General features: G+C 38.7%; 1 protein-coding gene across 1 annotated transcript in view; it reads left to right on the forward strand.

The window, feature by feature from the left end:
* LOC133872030 (CHD3-type chromatin-remodeling factor PICKLE-like) overlaps window positions 1-21,318 on the forward strand; it is a 52,894-nt gene that overhangs the window by 19,247 nt on the left and 12,329 nt on the right. The window contains exons 11-22 of the mRNA XM_062309535.1: window positions 1,349-1,399; window positions 1,526-1,625; window positions 3,208-3,350; window positions 3,435-3,538; window positions 3,816-3,954; window positions 4,087-4,256; window positions 14,530-14,596; window positions 14,689-14,811; window positions 16,849-16,958; window positions 17,054-17,135; window positions 20,425-20,622; window positions 21,130-21,280. Coding sequence (XP_062165519.1) covers window positions 1,349-1,399; window positions 1,526-1,625; window positions 3,208-3,350; window positions 3,435-3,538; window positions 3,816-3,954; window positions 4,087-4,256; window positions 14,530-14,596; window positions 14,689-14,811; window positions 16,849-16,958; window positions 17,054-17,135; window positions 20,425-20,622; window positions 21,130-21,280 — 1,438 coding nt within the window. The remainder of the gene's footprint in view (window positions 1-1,348; window positions 1,400-1,525; window positions 1,626-3,207; window positions 3,351-3,434; window positions 3,539-3,815; window positions 3,955-4,086; window positions 4,257-14,529; window positions 14,597-14,688; window positions 14,812-16,848; window positions 16,959-17,053; window positions 17,136-20,424; window positions 20,623-21,129; window positions 21,281-21,318) is intronic.

Consider the following 21,318-nt stretch of genomic DNA (forward strand, 5'->3'; position numbering starts at 1 on the left):
GGATCCAGCCGTGTAGTGATGGAGGTAACAAACGGATCGTAATCTGTCCCGAGACCGGCTAGGAAATAGGATGTTCGTTCAAAGTTGTTGAGGTGTTGGCCGGCAGCAGCAAGGTTGTCACATAGAGCCTTGAACGTTTGGAAATATTCCGTGATTGATGCACTACCCTACTTGGAGTTAGCAAGTTGATAATGAATTTACATTACCCGGGACCGGGCTTGAGAGGCAAACATGGACACTAAGGTAGTCCAAAGTTGGTGCACGGTAGCACAACCAACAGCATGAACAACAAGTGGTTCAGTAAGCGTGGAGATGAGCATGCTGAGTAGCATCTGATCACGTTGGCACCAAGCTAAAAATTCTTGATTTGCTATGGTGGCAGGAGCATTTGGAGTAGTGCTCGGATTTGGAATTGTCTGGGCTGGAGGTGTGGAAGTACCATCCAGGAAGCCATAAGAGTCTTGGGCTTTAACAAAAGCCATGATCTGAGTTCTCCAGCTAGGAAAATTGGCATTGGAGAGTTTGATTTGCAGGGTATGATTCATGTTTGGGACGGTAAACAGGGCGTTGGATGAATCAGACTTGGAGGAAGAAGCCGTGGAAGCAGACATGATATTGAACGGGAAAAAAAATTGGAGACGTGAGTCTATAGTGGCTCTGATACCATATAGAGACACAAATTATTTGGCTTTGAATGCTTGCTCATCTAGTGAGCGTCTATTCAATATATATAGAGATTACATAGAATACAAGATAACTTCTAACTTCTAGCTTTTAGCTTCCTGATCTAATACTATCTCTTAGAGATAAGTCTTATCTAATACAAACTGTAATCAGTAATCTAAAACTAACTTAAATACAAGTAAAACTCTTTCACTCAATACAAGAAGGACTCTTATCTCTAGGAACCGGTTGTCACTAGGAGTTGTGAACTACCAGAAGTCTTATCAATACACTCACTAGAACTCTTATGTGTTAGAGAAGAGTTAGGAGTGTGTTGTGCGTTAATAACTATTATGTTTGGAATTTTTACTTATCAAAAAAAAAATTATGTTTGGAATCTGGATATATCTTTTTCTTATGAATGTCATCTTTCACTCATCTGGCTGCTTAATGCTATATTGTTCGAATTTTAGCTGTGTAGCTCAACAGTTTTGGCTTAATATTGGTGATCTATTGAGAGTATGTGTGGTGTCATGTCTTTGGCATAAATATAATATTCAGTTGGTTCTTGATTAGTAGTTTTTAATTTCATATTCATATGCCTAGTTATGACTCAATAATTTTTTGCATGCTGCGTAGTTATTTGTACAAAATTACTTATGAGACTCATCTGTTACATTTTCAGAATAATCTGGATGAACTTTTCATGCTCATGCACTTCCTTGATGCTGGGAAGGTTAGTATACATCACAGCGTTGTTTGCAGTGAATGATGATGTTCATTTCCTCAAAAGTACATTATTGAAATTGATTTATGGACATCATGACTGTTTTCTGAGTATATGTTTTGTAATTTTCTGCAGTTTGGAAGTTTAGAGGAGTTCCAGGAAGAGTTTAAAGATATTAATCAGGAGGAGCAGATTTCAAGGCTTCATAAAATGCTGGCCCCCCATCTCCTCAGAAGTATAATTCTTAAACTCTTACAACTGACAAAAATTGCAGTTGATTCAATTATTTGGATTGCCAACGTTGCTTTGCTATGTGTTTCATTATTAGGTGTATTAACTAAAGTTATAATTTATGGTACGTTTGTTATATGTCTTTAACTCAACTTACCTATCAAAAAAAAAATGTCTTTAACTCAAACTCAACTGAGCCTTGATCTAAATTAATTGGGGATTCAATATGAATCTTTATTCCAATTTATTGGGGTCAGCCACATCTTATAAGTATAAAAACTACGCCTATGTCGTTCTCAGTATCTTCGCTTTAAAACACAATTGGGCCCATGCCTGGGGATTTTGGTAGGTTGATTACTACAAACACTTATTCACATGTTATTAACTTGAGCACATTGTTTTTTCTTTTTCCCTTTATCTTCTTCATATTCTTTACTCATGACATACAAACTGCTTTTAAAGTTTTAGTGAGGATCGAACCTGGTTGGGCCATTCTTTGAACTTAAATAATGTTGACATTTTCTTATAAAAAAAAAGTTTTAGTGAGGATCAATTGTGAAACTCTTTTCGGGTACAATTTAAAAATTTCAGCCACTCTTAAGATGTAGTTGAAAAAGACGAAAATCCTTTTGTTGTCAAATTTGGGCCTAGCTGTCAATGTTGTTAATGTAATTTTTGGCATTTTTACTCTTACTTTTAACAAGAAGACATTGGGCTCGTTTGATAAAACTTTTTAGAGGGTGCTTTTTGCTTTTTTGTTGTGACGTCACATAAAGGGAAAAATAGTTTTGAGTGTTTTGTGTGTTGAATTGTTTGTTAATGGTTTTGCTTTTTTGCTAAAAAGAAAAAAGCCGTCCTAAAAAGCATTGACAAATGAGTGTACTAAATTTTGCTAGTCCTTGTCATACCCAATTTCTGACTGGATTGGCTACATTCCCACATACCAATTTCTTTTCCTTTTTTGATATATTTTTTTTGTTATTTATTTCTTTTGAAATTTTCAATTCTTTGATGTTTCATAACCCTAAGGGGTTGGCTCAAGTGGTAAGGGCCTTGGTCTTTGTGGTAGTTCCATGAGGTTTAAGGTTCGAATTCTCTTAGGTGCAAACAATTCTTTGGGGCCAGCCTGCTGGCAAAGCCGGAGTATTATCCGATCCGTGTGGATGGGGTGTTTTACATGGGTCCGAGGTTTACCTGACATGGGTGGGTACACGAAGTGACTCTGCCTTGAAGGAGTTCCTCGTCATCAAAAAAAATTCTTTGATGTTTCCTATTGTCCTTGCAGTAGTTGTCTTTTAGTTCACATGAACTGTAATTTCCCTTTTAGGAGGACGTTGCCCTTGATCTTAGGACTTTAAAATATTCAGTTGATCTTCTTTCCTTTCTCTGGTCTGGATCTTCCAAATCCTTGTAGAGAGCTCCCATTCCCATAGGTGTTGTTGAGAAAGTAGATATGTACTCTTGCAGGTTTGTTAAAGCTAAAGTTCTTGCAGTCAGAGAGGAGATTGATCTTTTGTTCATCTATAACCTTTTGAAATTGTATTATTTGCTTAAGATGTGGGTGCATATGTTGGATGCTCTTGCAGGAGTAAAGAAAGATGTCATGAAGGAACTACCTCCTAAAAAGGAACTTATTTTACGAGTTGAATTAAGTAGCAAGCAGAAAGAATACTATAAAGCAATTCTGACACGTAACTATCAGATACTAACTCGACGTGGTGGTGCTCAGGTAAGATTGCATGTTTCAATGAAGTAATGATCTTTCAGTTTAATCCTGACCTAACATATTATTGTGGTTGGATGCTTGTATCAGATTTCTCTAATCAATGTGGTTATGGAATTACGCAAGCTCTGTTGTCACGCTTATATGCTAGAAGGAGTTGAACCAGATATAGAAGATACAAAAGAATCGTTCAAGTAAATATATATTTCATATTCAATATTGCCGTCCACATTGTCACTGAGGAAGGCTGGATTGTTTGCTAATAGATGCAGTGAATTTGTTCTGATTCTTCATGTTATACTTAGAAATTACTGACAAGTGTAGCTAGAGAGATACCTTTTAATGTTCTGCGCTTGTTTTGAGAGTAATCTTCTGTATTTTGATGAGTCAGATTATTTAGATTAATGTTTTTAGTAAGCTATTGACATGTTCTCTGTTTTCTGCTTCAAATTGTCTTTTACTATATGACAGACAGCTCGTGGAATCTTCGGGGAAGTTGCAATTGTTGGACAAAATGATGGTGAAGCTAAAAGAGCAAGGCCATAGAGTTCTTATATATTCACAATTTCAACACATGTTGGACTTGCTTGAAGATTACTGTTCTTACAAGGTCTGCAAAATTATTTTGCCTACAAGCTCGTGTGTGCATTTAGTTTGTGGGCTGAAGCAGTTAATGATATTTCAATAAATATACTTATATAATTGATTTAATATTCTTTCATACTTTTTCTTTGGAAGTCAGAAATGGCAGTATGAGCGGATAGATGGCAAGGTTGGTGGAGCTGAAAGACAAATACGAATAGACCGATTTAATGCCAAAAATTCTTCCAGATTTTGTTTTCTGCTTTCGACCAGAGCTGGGGGCTTGGGGATAAACCTTGCAACTGCTGACACAGTTGTCATATATGATAGGTGAAAAGCTTACATTTTTACATTTGTTTCCTTTTTCTTTTAAAATTATTTTAATTTTGATGGGAAATGTATTATTGGAATGTGATTACAAGTTGATGATCAATTTATAGATAATTTGGTATATGTAAAATGAGTTAACTCATTGATTGTTCGTGAGGGTTATAAATTCATAGGCCTGGGAACCTAGAGTTAGGAAGACAGTAAGTAGCGGTTTTGATGGAAGACTGATCTAATAATTCTTCATGGATAGTGGATCTCTATATCGTGTAATTTGATGATTGCATGGGAAGGAGTTGTGGATTCAGCATCAATGGCCAGAATTGTGCAAGTGCCGGCAGACTAATTCCAAATGACAGATCTTGTTTAAATAATTATCACTGTGTGGCAGTGGTTAGATACTGGGAAGATAAACACATTAGAAGGACAATGTTTCTCACTTCTTATTGTTCTTCCACAGTGAGAGGGGCTGATTAAGATTTTTCATGATTTTTTTCTTGTTTGCTGTATTTTTTTTTTAAATGATCATTTATGCTTTTGGTATATGGCTAATGCTTATTCTCTCGTCGGCGCGTGAAGGGGCGTCACAGCGTCTGCACAGTGGTCTGACATCAGCATTATCTCAGTTTTCATTTTTGATTGTTTGCGATGGGTTATGCGAGTTATTTTTATGTTGAAACGAAAACTTTCGAGCTGTCGATAGAAGAGGGGCCTCGGGTTTACGTTTTATCAAGAGGTGCAGAGAGGTTTCCCGAGCGGTGTTCTTGGGCAACCTGAGTGTAGCGTGGTTATTGGGTATGGTGGAGGAGATGCTTAAAGGGGAGAATTTGAGGGAGTTCTATTGGACTTTAAGGGTTGGTAGCAGGGCATATATTGCGCTGAGGTACGTGAATGGTAATGGGCGGTATTTGGCGTTGGTGGAATATGGCAAAGGTGGGTGAAGAGGCTTCATTGTCGTTCCGGAGGGTTGAGAAGATAGAGGGTGGAGTAAATTGGTTGTCAAGATGAGAATGGTTGTAGCATTTCTTGAGTTGAATGTAGACGATTGGAGCGGGTTTGGTTTACCAAAAGTCGTTTGGTGGTTCTAAGATGAATGGGTTGAGTGGCACTCTACCGCCGCCAGATAATAAGGATCTGACGGTGGATCATGGAAGAAAGTCGTATGTCAAAGTTTTGGTAGGAAAGGGGTAGTCTTAGGAATTTGAGTCTTCATGCAGGGGTGGAGTGGGTATTTCGGAGGAGTGAACGTTGAGGGGTAAGGACGGATATGGTAGGAAGGAGGTGCATGGATTACTCGAAAATCCTGCTATTCAAGAAGGAGATGACAACTTGAACATCCCTTCGGCCATTTTGGGTGATGTTTTTGAATTACGGTCATTGAAGAATTTGCTGGTTTCCCTTAAAAGGGAAGTGGAACGGTGTTTGGAAAGATTAAAGGTGGGCCAATTGTCATTTGGGCTTGGGCACATTGAAGGCCCTACGAAGGGTGGGTCTTATGAATTTAAACTTAACTGTCTAGAGAAGGCTTCAGCTGAGTCGCCAAACGGCGTGAGGTGGGTCCTCGTGTTTGGGACCAATGAGTCAGATATTGTTCGAACTAGGTCTATAGGTAGGAGAGGTGGGCTCATATTCTTATCAACTTGGATGGTCTATGGGGATGAAGCCCAATGTTAAAGGGCACGACCAAAATGTTCCGTCCATGGGTTTAGAGGTCCTCAATGGTGTGGAGGCCCAACCCAGTAAGATGAGAGATATGGGGCTTGGACCAAAACAATTTGCTATTTACCAATGACGGTTTAAATCCAACCCTCCCATAAAGTGGAGAGGTTCTTTCACGGGTCCGAGAGTGTGGAGCTAGGTAAGCTAGATGTTTCTCCGGCAGTATCGAAGCCAGATTGTATTGATGGAGTTCTTGGGCTATCATCACACCTTGCTAATGGCGTTCCATCACAGGTGTCATTCGACTTATCAACCAATGACGACAGTAGATGCTGGAACTCGTGGGTTTTATGTAGAAAGAGCCAATGGAAAAATAGATGTTGGAGTTGAAGGTGTTAGTCAGTGGGAAGTTGGGTCCTTGGAGTTGTACATTGTTTCAGGGTTTTCTTCAAATGATGGGTTAGAGGCTGGGACTGTGGGATTAAGGTTGCAGGTGAATGGGTCTATGGAAATGGGTATGCCCTTAGGAAGTTCCTTGGTAGAGAGGGCCATTATTTGATTCGATGTGACAGATAAGGTAGGTGTTCCTAAAGTTTTGAAATAAGATATTGACATGGGAGAAGGGGAAAGATTATCTTCCTTGGGTTGCTTCTTTGGGATCCCCCTAGTTCCTTTGAAGAATGGTTTGGGGGATGGTAGCAAAGAGGGTCAAGAACTCCAGGTGGTGCGTGCAAAGGAGTTGCGGGCAAAGGATTAAGGGGGTGTTCTATTTGTTCTTAATGAAGCCTAATGTTCTTTCCTGGAACGTGAGAGGGCTTAATGATAGGGATAAAAGTTTGAAGATTAGAGGTCTTATTAGGGATTGGAAGGGGTTATTGTTTGTTTACAGCAAACTAAGCTGGAGGTTATTTCTACAGCTATGGTGGGTAGTTTATGGAGTTGTCAACATGTGTATTGGTGTTATTTGGGGTCGAGAGGGGCGTTTGGAGGAATTTGGTTAATGTGGGATAGGAGGGTGGTGGAAAAGATTGAGGCTTGTGGGGGGATTGTTACAATTGCGTGCTCCTTTGGATGTGTCAGTGATAGTTTTGAGTGGGTTTTTGCGGGTGTTTATGGTCCAAATGAGGGTAGTGATAGGAAAATGCTCTGGGATGAATTGGCTGGGCTAATTAGCTGGTGGGAGATGCCATGGTGTATTGGGGGTGACTTTAATGTTATTTGATATCCGTGTGAGAGATTAGGCGACACTAGACAATCTCTAGCTTTGCTGGAATTTTCCAAATTCGTCTTTGATTAGGGTCTCATTGTTATCCCTCTTGTAAGAGAGAATTTCATGTGGTCCAATAATCGAGATTTTTCGTCTTACTTATATAAAAAAAATAATCGAGATTTTTCGTCTTGGTCCAGAAGTGATAGGTTTCTACTCTCGGCTGATTGGGAAGCTCAGTTTCCTTATGTATCTCTGAGGAGACTCCTTAGAGTTTTATTGGACACTTCCCTGTGTTGCTTGATTGTGGCGTGCGTTTAGTAACAGTCGGTATTTTAAGTTTGAGAATATGTGGTTGAAGTCGGAGGGATTTGTAGAACAGGTGTAAAAGTGGTGGATGTCCTACAGTTTTCAAGGTTCCCTTTGTTTTATTCTGGCGCAAAAGTTGAGAGCCTTGAAAACGGATCTGAAAAATTGGAATGAAGAGGATTTTGGCAATTTTGGCAAGCAGAAAAAGGATCTTTTGGATGGTATCCATGATCTTGATATTGTTGCTGAGGAAAAGCCCTTATCTGATGATGAAAGGTTGAGAAAGGAAGGAATTTCGTGGGATTTGGAGAGGTTTATTCTTCTCGACGAAAAGAGCTGGAGGCATAAGTCAAGGGTCTTTAGTTGAGAGAGGGAGATAAGAACACTAAAATTTTCCACCGGGTGATAAATTCAAATAATTGAAGCAACATCGTGGATTCCTTAGTTAATGGATCCATGTTTTCAGATACTACGAAAAATAAGAGAGCACATTGTGCAATTTTATAGTCCTCTTTATCTAGAACAATGCAGTTGGATTCAAAATTGGATGGTCTGTCTTTCACTTCCATTGGTGCTAATGAGATTGCTTGGTTGAAAAAAGCTTGAGGAGAGTGAGGTTTTTGATGTGGTGGGAGCCTTAAATGGTGATAAGGCCCTAGGCTCTGATGGTTTCTCCATGGCGTTTTTCCAGACTTGTTGGTAGGTTTTTAAAGAGAATATAATGGATGTTTTCGAGGAGTTTCATCTTCAAGGAAAAGTTGAAAAAGAGCCTCATTGCAACTTGTATTTTCCTTATCCCCAAGGAAGCCGGCGCCGTGGATGTTAAAGATTTCTGTTGGGTAGTGTTTATAAAATAATCTCTAAGGTCATTGCAAACAGGTTGAAAATATTGTTGCAAAAGATAATATCCGAGTCTCCGAATGCGTTCATTAGGGGCAGACATAGTCTAGACTCAGTTTTGTTTGCTAATGAATGTCTTGATAGTCGAATTAGATTAGGGAACCTGGTTTGCTGTATAAATTGGACTTAGAGAAGGCATATGATCATGTTAATTGGGAATTCTTGCTGTATTTGTTGAGGAGATGTGGCTTTGGGGAGAAATGGATAGCATGGATAGAGCATTTTATTTCTACTGTTCGTTTCTCCATTCTTATTAATGGATATTCTCCTGTATTGTTTACTAATTCTCGTAGTTTGAGACATGGGATCCTTTATCTCCCTTATTGTTTGTGGTTGTCATGGAGGCCTTAAGTAGGATGGTGTTTGCCACAATGGATATGGGGCTTTTATCTAGTTTTTCAGTGGGATCGAGGAATAATGAGGAGCTTTTAGTGTTTCATCTTTTGTTTGCGAATGATACCTTGATCTTTTATGAGGCAAATCATTAACATCTATGCTATTTGCGTTGTCTCTTTTGTTTTGAAGCGGTTTCGGGGTTGAAGATTAATTTATCTAAATCAGAGTTGGTTCTTGAAGGCGAGGTGGATGATGTAGGAGGTTTGGCTTGGATCCTTGGTTGTAGGGTGGCCTCTTTGTCGATGAAGTATTTGGGTCTTCCTTTGGAAGCTTCGTATAATGGATTCCAAATATGGAAGTATGGGGGGTGGTTGGTGCTCTAAGGAGGTTGGGGGTTCTTTTGGGTTTGGAAGAGTATTAGGAGGGGATGGGATGCTTTTGCAGCTCATGTGAGATATGAGATCGGGAATGGTTCGAAAGTTCTATTTTGGCATGATGTGTGGTGTGGGGAGATTCCTTTGAAGACTCTTTCTAGAATTGTTTCTCATTGCTAGAGGCAAGGATGCTTGGGTGGAGGCAATATGCAGAAACAAAATGGCACAATTCTGTGGAATATTTTGTTTTCTCGCCCAGTTCATGATTGGGAGGTGGAAGCGGTTAGTAGATTTTTTGAGATGTTGTACACTCTTTAAGTTAAAAGTGAGGGAGAGGACAAAATGTGTTGGATTCCAGCGCGAAAGAAATCTTTTTAGGTAAAGTCTTACTATAAGGTTTTATCTAGTCCTCTTCAGTCTTCTTTTCCGTGGAAAAGTATTTGGAAAGTTAAGGTCCCCCTGCGAGTGGCATTCTTTGTGTGGACGGCAACTTTAGGGAAAATCTTAACTTTGGATAATTTACGAAAGAGAAACATTATTGTGATGGAGTGGTGCTATATGTGTAAGATTTCTGGAAAGTCTATTAACCATTTGTTTCTGCATTGTATGGTTGCTATAGAATTGTGGAGGGTGATTCTGCAAATGTTTGGGATGGAGTGGGTAATGCCGCGATCGGTGAAAGATATGTTGGGGAGTTGGAGGGGGCAAAAGGGTAATCGGACTTTGATACCGATTTGGCGCATGGTTCCATTGTGTTTGATGTGGTGTGTATGGAGGGAACGAAATGCACGCTGTTTTGAAGATTGTGAGACTGATTTGATGAACTTGAAGAAGATGATGCTACAAACGTTGTTTATGTGGAGAGAGAAAATTCAGTTTATGCATGTGTGTTCTTATTTTGAATTTATAGATAGGTGCTATCTTTTTTCTTTGAATTTGGGGCTTCATGTATACGTCATATGTACTATGGGTTACGCCCCTTTGCGCTTTTTGAATATACTTTACTTATATATATAAAAAAAAAAGGTTAAATCTATATGGGATGGTATTGTTGAAAAAATGGAATGGTCGTTTGGCTGGTTGGAGGATGCTTTTATTTGTTTAAGGGTGGTAAGTTGACTTTATTGGTTAAAAGCTTTTTCCTATTTGCCTACTTATTATTTGCCCCTTTGTCCATTACTATTGGTGACCTCAGAGAGACTTTTTGTGGGGGTGGAGTTGGTGATGAGTTTGAGTTCCATGTAGTCAATTGATTGAAGATTTGTTGTTCAATGTGTTCTGGTGGTCTGCGGGTCAAAAATTTTATCCAGTTTAACCGAGGTCTTTTGGGGAAATGGTTATGGTGTTTTGCTACAGAGATGGAGGATTTGTGGAGGTCAGTGGTGGAAACTAAATATGATGGCACCTGCAAGGGGGGAGGGAGAGAGAGAGAGAGAGAGAGGGAATGGGGTCCTTCAGAATGGGGTGGGGAGTCTTTTCTTGATTTGTTAGATTTGAGGTGAGAGATGGGTCAAAAACTAGGTTTGCCATGATTTGTGGTATGTGGACCAGCTCTTGAAGGCGGCTTTTCAAAAATTATTATGGCATGATGTAAGGAGGCGTGGGTGGCATATCATGTGCAGTTCTCTAATTGAAATATTCAGTGTAATATATCATTTACCAGATCAATCCATGATTGGGAGGTGGACTTGGTCATTTCTTTCTTTGATTTTTTGTACTCTATCGGGTTGAGACAAGGTGGTGAGGATAAAATTTGTTGAATCTCCTCCAAAAAGCGGATGTTTGAAGTAAGGTAAGAACCTTTTATCACGCGTTGTCCATTTCTACTGGCTCCACATTTCCTTGGAAGAGCATTTAAAGAGGTAAGGCTCATTTGAGTGTGGCGTTCTTTGTGTGGACGGAGACACTAGTAACTTCGCATAACTTGAGGAAGAGAAATGCCGTTGTGGTAGATTGATGTTGTATGTCCAAGAGAGTGGGGAGTCCATAGATCTTCTTTGTCATTGTGAAATAGCTAGAGAAATATGGTTTGTGCTCTTCTATCTATTTGGTGTAGAGTGGGTCATGCCTAAAAGGGTGATAGAATTGTTGGCAAGCTAGATAGGTCAATTGGGAAGTCGTAATATTTTAGAAGTATGGAGGATGGCTCATTTGTGCTTAATGTGGTGCATTTGGAGAGAGTGGAACGTGGAGAACTTTGAAGATTGCGAGATTTCGGTAGTAGAACTAAAGTCCGTTATTTTCAAATCCCTTTATGCATGTATGGTGGTGTGCAATAGTCCTCACTTTTCTAGTTTTACTGAATTTTTGGACTTCTGTCCTTTTTCTTCTTAATAGGGGATCTTTTCTGTATACTTCCTGTATACCTGGGTTGCGTCCTACTCTCTAATGAGATTGAATTACTTGTAGAAAAAAGATAGTTGGAAGTCTATTTGGTTTTTGAGATGTTGTATGGGCTATGATACTAGTAAGTTGAGATGGAGACTCAGTGGTGGATAGGGAAGTGTTTTATATTGCTCTGAGTGCTCCTAGATGTGAAGAGTTCCTTGGGAAGATATGTGGCAGAAGGTAGCGAATTTTGCATGGTCTGCATCACTACAGAAGGTTTCAATATTTGACCCCCTTATTACAAGGGGTTCTTTTTCATTAACTGGAGCTACATGTGCAAAAGGATAGGGGTGTGTGGATCATCCTGTATAGAATTGTCAAAAGCTTGAGATCTACTATCTGGTCTTCTTCTTGCTTAATTTTGTATTGGTTTTTGCCAGACAGTGTCATAGTCCCTTCTAGGTTGGCATGGTAGCAGTGACGTGGCAGTGGGTTGGTTTTATCATGTCATGACATTGGATCTCTCTAATGTTGTGGCCTGCATACATCCTTTATTTAGATTTTAATAGTATAGCTCGCATATTTTGTCACGACTCTCTCTCTCCCCTCTGCCCTAGCGTCGGCGCGTGAGAGCGCGTCTAGCTAGGGATTCGTTTCTTCTCGTCGCCTACCGCTTTCTCTACTTTTCTTAGTCTTTCGTTTGGTACTCCGGTTTCCGAGTTTCCATTTTGCTGGTCTGTTGGGGTGTGATTCTCGCAGGGGAGTCTGTCAGCGTGCTCTTGGTTTGGGTGGTTCTTTTTCCGGCGATGTAATTTTTGGCTTGGTTTGGTCGTCGGTGCTATGGGGGTGTTGTGAGATGGATAAGAAATTTTTAGTGGAGTCGAAGTCTTTTGCTTTCTCTATTTTGGCTGGGGCGTCGGCTCTGAGGGTGGAGGAGAAGAGGAAAAATTTTCTGGGAGTGGTCATATTGAATTCTCAGAGCTCCGAATGGCTTGCGTCGTTGTTGGAAGGCTTGTTGGGTTTACCGGAAGAGCAAGAAATTGTAAAGTCGTTCAGAGAGGGATCGAAACTTCTGATTGCTCGAAGAGGTGAGAACAAAGATGGGTGCTTTTTAGAGGTTTCTTCATTCGGGTTGGGTGGTCGGAAAGGGTTCATTGTTATCCCCGAGGGTCGTGGAGGGTGGGGTTGGATCAAATTCTCTGATGACCTGAGAAATGTTGTTTTTCTCTTTGGCCTGGTGGGTAGTGGGAGTGGTTCCTCTTCGTGAAGGCTATTCAGCCGAGTATGGGTTTGGCTCCGAAGTGGACGGGACCCTCTTTTGCGGAGGTGTTGAGGTCGGTTCCGGCCATTGCTGCGAAGGAGTTGTCCATCGTGGGTGGCGGTCGTTCCAGGTCAAGGGCTTCGTTGCCGGAGCCTTGTGAGCTTGATCTTCTTCCGACGGGGTGGTGTGCAGAGTCTGTACAGAGATCAGCAGTGGATTGCTTTTTGGTGGAGTCGCATCAGCTCAACCTGTTGGACAAAGACCGTCCTCTTCGTCCGCTGGGTAAGAAGTGTCCCTCTTGTTCAAATTTGAATATCAAACGTTCGAGGCTGCGGACGTGGTGTAAGTTGGGTACCGGGGTTTTTTTAGCTTTGGGCCGGGCTGTAAGGAATCTTCTGGACCGTTTTGCCAGGTCGGGGCTAAGTCGTAAATCTTCTGGCTTCCGCGTGGCTCGTCTCATGCCGAAAGCTAAAGTCTCCCGTCCGTCGAGTTCGCCGTCGGAGACGACGTCGAAGGTGTCATCTGGGCTGATTCTGGTTCGATCTCCTCCTGGGGGTTTGGAGGTTGCTGCGTCGGTAGCCACAGAGGGCGCGGGTCCGGCGATCTCGGTTTCTGTTGGGGTTTCCATTAGGTCGGAGCCTTCGTCATCGGCAGTTACAGGGATGATGTCGTTTATGCCTCCCACCGGGGGTGAGTGGAGCAACGTCCATACGGTGCTATCAAGCCAGACGCCAGCCTCTAAAGAATCTTCTGAGGGTATGGGTATGGTGTCATCGGGTTCTTTTGGGTTCTGTCATCCTCCTCCGCCGGCACCGGAGTTGTTGCTTCCGGTGGCTCCGGCAGCTTCTCTGGGTTCTGTCTCCTTGTTGGTTAGTTTTGAGTTGAACTCTTCTCCGGTGTCCTCCTCTCTGGTCCCTGCGGTTCCTTCTGTGCAAGCCCACACAGCTTCTTCTTTACATGTCTCTGCAGATCCAGTAGAAGAGAAGAAGTCTGCTGAAGATCCTAGTCGAATTTCAGAGTTATCCACTGATTCGACTTTGGGAGAGAAAGTCCGAGATGCAATCCATTGGTGGAGGAAGGAGGTATCAAAGCTTCAAGAGAAGAAGGATCAGCCTATTGTTTGCGATCAGAATTGGGAGAAGGATTGTTGGAGAATCGAGGCAGAGCTCTGGGGAAAGATCTCTGAGGTGTATCCGTTGGTGACTAAAGAACAGAGACAGAAGCATCGGGAGATTTGGGGTGAGATGATTGAGAACAAGAAACGCGAGAGTAAGAGGGAGCTTCGGAATCTACAAAGTTCCGTAAAGTAAGGAGACATCAAAGCTTCTTCGAGGTGTAGGAGAGACAAGGCCAATAGGTCGTAGGGTTGGTTGCTTTGAGGGTTTTTTGGTGGGTTGTTCTCAGGTTTTCTTGGTTTTTTGGGTGTTGTTTGGTTTCTTTTGCAGATAGTATTTTAGTTGGTTCTTTGTTTTCTAGGTTTTGACTTGGGGGCTGTTTCCTGGGTTTTTTTTGGGTTTTTCGGGTCAGCTGTGATTCTCCTGTGTATACTTCCTGTATACGTAGGGGCGCCTTACGCTTTCTTTTCAATAAAATCTTCTTACTTATCAAAAAAAAATATTTTGTCACGATGTTGATAGGAGAGGGAGGTAGGTTTCCCCTGAATTCATGACAGCAACAGAATGAGGCATTGTTACTTTAGTGTATTAAATGATGCTGGTAACCCTTAGTGACCTTTTTTCTTCAAGTTCATTCATCTTGGTACTGATAAAATGAATTTAGGCTTTTAGCTTCGTGTTTTTATTTTTTTAAAGAAAAAAGATGTGTTATCTGTTCTAATGTGTGAGGTATAAATTTCTATTTTTAGCTAGTCTTTTTTCCTTCGCTAAACATGTTGTCCTGCAGTGACTGGAATCCCCATGCTGATCTACAAGCTATGGCTAGAGCTCATCGACTTGGGCAAACTAACAAGGTTAAGTTTGTTCTTCATATTAATATTCAAATTGTTATTGTTGTCGGCACTTTTGGTTGCTTTAAAATTGGTGAGTGCCTTTGGTGCTACAGGTGATGATTTTTAGGCTCATAACACGAGGAACCATTGAAGAAAGGATGATGCAAATGACTAAGAAGAAAATGGTGTTAGAGCATCTTGTTGTTGGGAGGCTAAAGGCTCAAAACATTAACCAGGTAAACAATATTCTTTTAGAAAATAATGCTTTGTTTGTCTGGTGGCAGACTGGAATAATCTAAATTGATGAATGTTGGTTGAACATACTGGGAAGTAAACAAATTCTGTAGCTGCATCACACATATCATTGGACATCTTATGTATAGCTTGTTGATTTCTCATCTACGTCTTTGGTCCTGTCCTTGTATGTACAGGCCAGCATTGTACTATGAGTTAAATCCTTGCTTTGTTTTCAACTCTTACAGAAACTGTTTTTTACTCGTAAATTCTTTTATTTTGTTTATTGTTTAACTTATTTATTGCTAAAAGGTATCAAAGATAATAATTTCACTTTTTTTTTTTTTTTTTTTTTTTTTTTTTTTTTTTTTTAAAAAATAAATTTTTCGGGTTAAACACCATTTTAGTACTTGTAGTTTGAAGATTTTATTTTTGCCAACCTCGATTTCAATTTGTATCGTAGATAGTTCCTTGCTTATAGCAAAAAACGGAGATGGTACTTCCGTCTAAAGAATTAAAAAAATTAAAAGGTGACATATGAACATATGTCATATTAAAAATTAAAAAAATATATAAAAAAATTAAGAACTAAAAAATTAAAATTTTAAAATAATTAAAAAACCATTAAAAAACTTTTCTTTTAAAAAAAATATAAGGGGTGGCTGGAGTCACCTCATTTAGCTTTTTGGGGTTGGCAGAACCACTCCCAAAAGGCAAAAAGAAAAAAAAAACGTTTAAAGTATTAATTAAATGATTAAATTTATCAATTTTTATTAGTTTAAGCTTTTGGGACAACTAGTGAGGTTTTTTTTTTTTTTTTTTCAAAATGTGTTTACTGTGAAAGGGTTATTTATATTTATAGATGGTACGTTATTGTTATGGTGATTTTTTGTTTTCCTTTTTTTTTTTGTTCTGAAATCTTTTATTAATGTTTCAGATCTTTTCTATTTGCTAAGCTTTGCTCATATGTTTTGAACACTTGGTGCCTTGGTGGGCATATTCATAATTATTCAATTTTTTGTTGCCTGGATGCTTTTGAGATTATCTATGGCATTTTCTTTCTTAGTATTTCAAGCTTACCTATGATATTATTTTCTTAACATTTTACTGTTATTTGAAATAGGGAAAATGATCAAATTTAAATGAACTAGATGGGTTACATGGGTTGAGGGTTGGGTTAGGGTTAAATTTCCACGCTACTTCTAAATTGCAGCTGTGGTTGGGGCTGGATCTATGAACACAATTCCAATCCAGTGGGAACTGGGAACCTGGCCAAACCTATCTCTTGCTACCTCTAGGTGATGGTGGGCAATCATAAGATATTTGCTTGTTATGTGAAGGGGGCAGTGCTTTTCCTTAAAATGCAAAGTGGCACCTTCAAATAAGGAGTCAAGGAAAGACTATTAATATCACAATTTCATAAATTTAGTGTATTGAAACAAAATTTTAGTACACTCTTCACTCTCCCAGTTCATTCCACCTTCAGGTAATGGTGCTGGCCTGCTAGTAGTACCTCTAGTTCTTTGTATTGGAGACCTGTATTTGTTCTCATATTCAACTGGATTGAGAAAGGGAGGCTGGGGTGGGGAGTGGGATTATGCGTGAGGAGATGCAGTACCTCAGATGCAGCCCAGCCTTTGGACCAGCAGCTAAGAAAGGAGAATGTAATCTTTGATAAAGGTTTCTAAGAAAAAACTCCTATCTAGTTAGATTGACTTTTTTAAGTGGTGAGTAGTATGTTACATGACTGGAAAATATGTCTCTGAGCTTTAAGGAGGTGAAACATGTGAGAATTGATACAAAAGTATAATAAACCTCAACAAACCCATCCGTTAAAATTTTCTTTACTTGTTTATTGTTCTGGAGATATCAATCATTTTGTTTACGGTGTGCTATGCATGCTTGAAGTACCTCATTTTTCATAATTCTTTCTGATAGAAGTCAAATGTATGACAGAGATTATGTGCACATCGAGGAATATACCATCTAATTAAATGTATTTGCATAGAAAATTGATGAAAATTCTAATTGTACTTTAGGAAGAGTTAGATGACATCATAAGGTATGGCTCAAAGGAGTTATTTGCTGATGAGAATGACGAAGCGGGAAAATCCCGCCAAATTCATTATGATGATGCTGCAATAGATAGGTAATCTTTTTTTAACTGTTTTGACTCAATTGATACTGTTCAACTATTTTAGCTCAATTTTTTTGTTTGTTTCATTTTTATTTTTCTTTTAATAGATTACTTGACCGTGACCAAGTTCGAGACGAAGAGGCTACAGTGGATGATGATGAGGAAGATGGGTTTTTAAAGGCCTTTAAGGTTTTATCTATGTTATATTATTCTGTGCATTTTTATTTATGTGCTTCTAGTAAGATATGCTTGATTTCTTTTCCGTATATTTGCATACTTGATCTCGTGTTTGTACTCTTTTATCTGATGGTTTAACCCAATTTTCATTAATTATATATAAAAAAAAATTGGGGAGTGTTTTTGGCGAGGAGAGGTGACATTTGCCTTTTAGAGGAAGTTGATCAGCCTAGTGTGCTCACAGCAAGATGTCAAATGTGGACATAAATTAGGTTATACTTGTTTTTACTGTAATGTATAAATGAGACCTTATTTTGGATGAAATTGTGCAATTCTATGGTGAAATTAAATTATCTGAACTGCAGAGCATTTTATTGTTGTAGCTTCCGCTGTCCTATTTCAGAGGCCTGTGGAATCCCAAATATTAAGGCATCCCTGTGCCAAATTTGTCCAGGTTCTCTTGAATATGCTTTTGTCATTACATGCATCTTAAAACAGCTTATTCTGAGCGTAATTTTTACTGGGACCTCTTTAACTATTCTCTCATAATTTTGGAACATTCTTCTATATTTTAGTTCACATCTGTTCCGTTTGGTCTCATCAAACAAATTTAGTCCACATTCGTTAAACCAACTTTTTTTTTTTGATAAGTAAGTGTAATATCATTAAAAGCGCAAAGATAGGGTAAGAGAGCATGCACATCCAACTTTTACAAGAGCATTATCATTTATGACTATTAGTTAAAGTTGCATTCAGTTGACTGGTAACATAGTGCCGAAATTGGATGGTAGCCTATATCTCCATCATATCGATTTGCATGAGCTATGGTTCTTGAAGAATTTTGATTTCCTTTTGGTTCCTCTGTCGTTCCTAGGTCTCACATGGTTATGTGTGTTATGTCATGTTTAACTTCAACTGTTTTTATGTAATGCTTTAGGTCTTTTTTTTCTTATTTATTTATTTTTTATTTTTTAATAAGTAATTCAAATTCAAAAAGCGTAGAGGAGCACAACCCTAGTACCTTTGTCTCTTTTAACCAAGCTAAATATTAGGGATATACCTATCAGAAGGACCGAATTGGAATGGGCCTCCCCATAACATGTTTTAATAGAGCAATCTCCAGTACACATAAACCATCCAACATAAGTGTAAAATAAAGACAACACTTTATGTAACATATAATTCATTGTTCAGAATAGTCTCAGTCCTCCTTTACCTCCTTTGTGCATTACATCCATGAGTTACCCTCCTTATAGACCTAAATTACTAAAATGTATAAATTTTACTAATTATATTCTTACCGGATTCAAAAGATGAGAAATGCTATATACTACACCCCTATCCTATTGAGCTGATATAGCAGTGCTCATTACTCTTAGTTTTTTTTTTTTTTTTTTTTTGTAAAACTAAAGTTGATCCAAGGGCTGATAGGCACTGCCACATCAATCCAGTAGGATTGAAATGTAGTATATAGCATTTCTCTTCAAAGATATTGAAAATCCTTATATAGTTTTAAAGTTTAAATGTAACGCTTTTAAGAATTTGTGACCTTGATATTCCTTCTATATTTCTAGAAGTGAAGGAAATTATTATAAAAACGACCAGTTCTTTTTTGACAAGTAAAGTTGGCCACTTCATATTTTCTCTTCTCAGAAATATTACTTCTTACTTCTTTTGGCCAGACATATAATTTGCTGTAGCACAGGGGTGCACAAAATACATTAGCCAATTGCTCTTTCCTGATAGCTTAGAGTACCAAAAATTGCATTTTCATGATTTGCTGTATAATGGTTGGGGGATAGAGTCAGTAATTTTAGAATAATACTCTGCCGTAGTAATTTTCTTCCATGCGATTCAGTCATATGGAACCACATTTTTCTAACACTATTGGTTTCTTCTTCTTCTTTTCCAGTACAAAAGAGCACCCAGCCATGGTACTGTTGTGCCATGTTGTATATATTGGGGTTGCCCACTGATACATGTAGAATGCTGGTAGCTCATCCATACCTTCTCCAATAGTAATAGCAGGACTGAAAATGCCCCTAGTCCTTTGGTGCTTTCTTATTTTCCTTGGATTGTTATTCATTTTGGGCATTTGGATAACTGCACCTTTAGTTCATGACACTTGAAAAAGTTACATGAACACTTCTGATGACTAAAAATGAAATAAGATGAAGCATGGCTTTCCAATATCTTGGTATGGAGTTGTGGTGACTCTATGCCAGATTTGGACTTATACATGCGGACTTCCCACACATCTTTTGAAGCATAATCAAATTTCCACTAGTAGAATTGTTGTTATATATGGGCTACGTGATAAGTTCAAATACCACCTGGTAAGCTGGTCCAATGTTTGTTTTCGATCTCTGTAGAAGGGCTGGGGATCTTGAACTTCTTCTTGTTCAATCTAGCTCTCTTAGAAAAATGGCTATGAAGCTATGCGCATAAGAGAGAGGCTTGGTGGAGAGTGGTGGTCGACTCTAAATTTGATAGTTCATGGGGTGGGTGGTGTTTTGATGAGCCTCTTGGGACTCTTGGGGTGGGTTTATAGAAAAATATTAGGAGAGGTTGGGGGAATTTCTCTAGCCATACCAGATTTGAGGACCGTGAGAGGACTTTAGAGGAGTTTAAATCTTTATTTTTCTATACTTTGTATCTATGGGCAACAAATTTTTTTTCTCCTTTGGTGATTAGCTATCATGACTTTCTTGTTTTCTTTTCTCCTAATTATGTGTTTTCTCATGTATACTTCCTATGTACCTAGGTGTGCCTTACACTTTTTATGATATCTCAATTACTTATCAAAAAAAGAATATGTAATCATCATGTTGTGATTTTTTGTGAAAGGGCTTTTTCTAACAGCGTAGTGATGTAGGACACAAAAGTCAATTTTGTTGACTTTCTACTTTTTATTTGGATTTAACTATTTCTTTTCCTTACTAGGATTGGGTTTACTTTCTCTACAAGTATTTCCTTACTAGGACTAGGTTTTCTATTACTACTAGGATTAGCTTTACTTTCTTTACAAGTATTAATCTCCTATAAATACATAAGTTTGAAATGTAATAAAAATACAATTGAATATTTATCAAATCAGAGAATTTTCTCAAACACTCTGTGGAGTTTTATCGTTCTTAAGCCTGTGGGCTTGTTTTATCTTTTAATTAGAAGACGCAGACGCTTCTAATTGTTGTTACCAAGTCTTCCGCTACGTCACATAGGATTTTTTCATTGTCATATTCTTTGCTTCTTTCTTGCTTTATGGTTTTCTAGTAAATTTAGTAAATGTTATATTCTGTAGGTGGCAAATTTTGAATATATTGAGGAAGCAGAGGCTGTAGCGGCGGAGGAAGCACGGAAGTCAGCAGTGGACGATAAACCTACCGTGAGCAATACAGAAAAAACAAATTTCTGGGAAGAGTTGCTAAGAGACAGCTATGAAGTGCATAAAGTTGTAGAGTTTAATGCTTTGGGAAAGGGAAAGAGAAGCCGGAAGCAGGTATTGCATTTTAGTTTTTATGACATATTCATTAAACTTATTTTTGCCCTTATTGTCAATGATTTAAGTTGCCTTGGAATGCTAAAATGCTTTATTTGCATACACATAATTCCTGAAGGGCATTTGTTCATTGAAGATGTCAAATGATCTGTGGATGACTATGTTTTCTTATGGGAGAATGTTTTCATCTTTGTTGTTTTACATTTGCATTCTATAAAGTACAATTTGCAGTCAGGCACATTCTATAGGTTTAAATGGATTGATTAATATTTAAAAACCTCCTAGTTAGATATAAAAAACTTTTAAGTCTCTGTAGAACATCATTAGGCCTAGTGGGAAGGCTCTACATATCCGTAATTTGAAACTTGCTACTAACATATTTAGCAACTTTTACCAATAATAATAATAATAATAATAATAATAATAATAATAACACTTCTAAGACTCATTCTCAGACTCATTCTCCATGAAAGTGGGATTAACATGTGTAATCGGAATTTTGTTCAGATGGTATCTGTTGAAGAAGATGACCTGGCTGGTTTGGAAGATGTAAGCTCTGACGGTGAGGATGATAACTACGAAGCCGAGCTGACTGATAGTGAAACAACTATAGCTGGAGCTCCGTCTGGGAGAAAGCCTTACAAAAAGAAACCTCGTGGTATATTTTCATTGTCATATTGTTCAATAAGTTAATTA

The sequence above is a fragment of the Alnus glutinosa genome, chromosome 6 (assembly GCF_958979055.1).
Source record: "Alnus glutinosa chromosome 6, dhAlnGlut1.1, whole genome shotgun sequence".
NCBI lineage: Eukaryota > Viridiplantae > Streptophyta > Magnoliopsida > Fagales > Betulaceae > Alnus > Alnus glutinosa.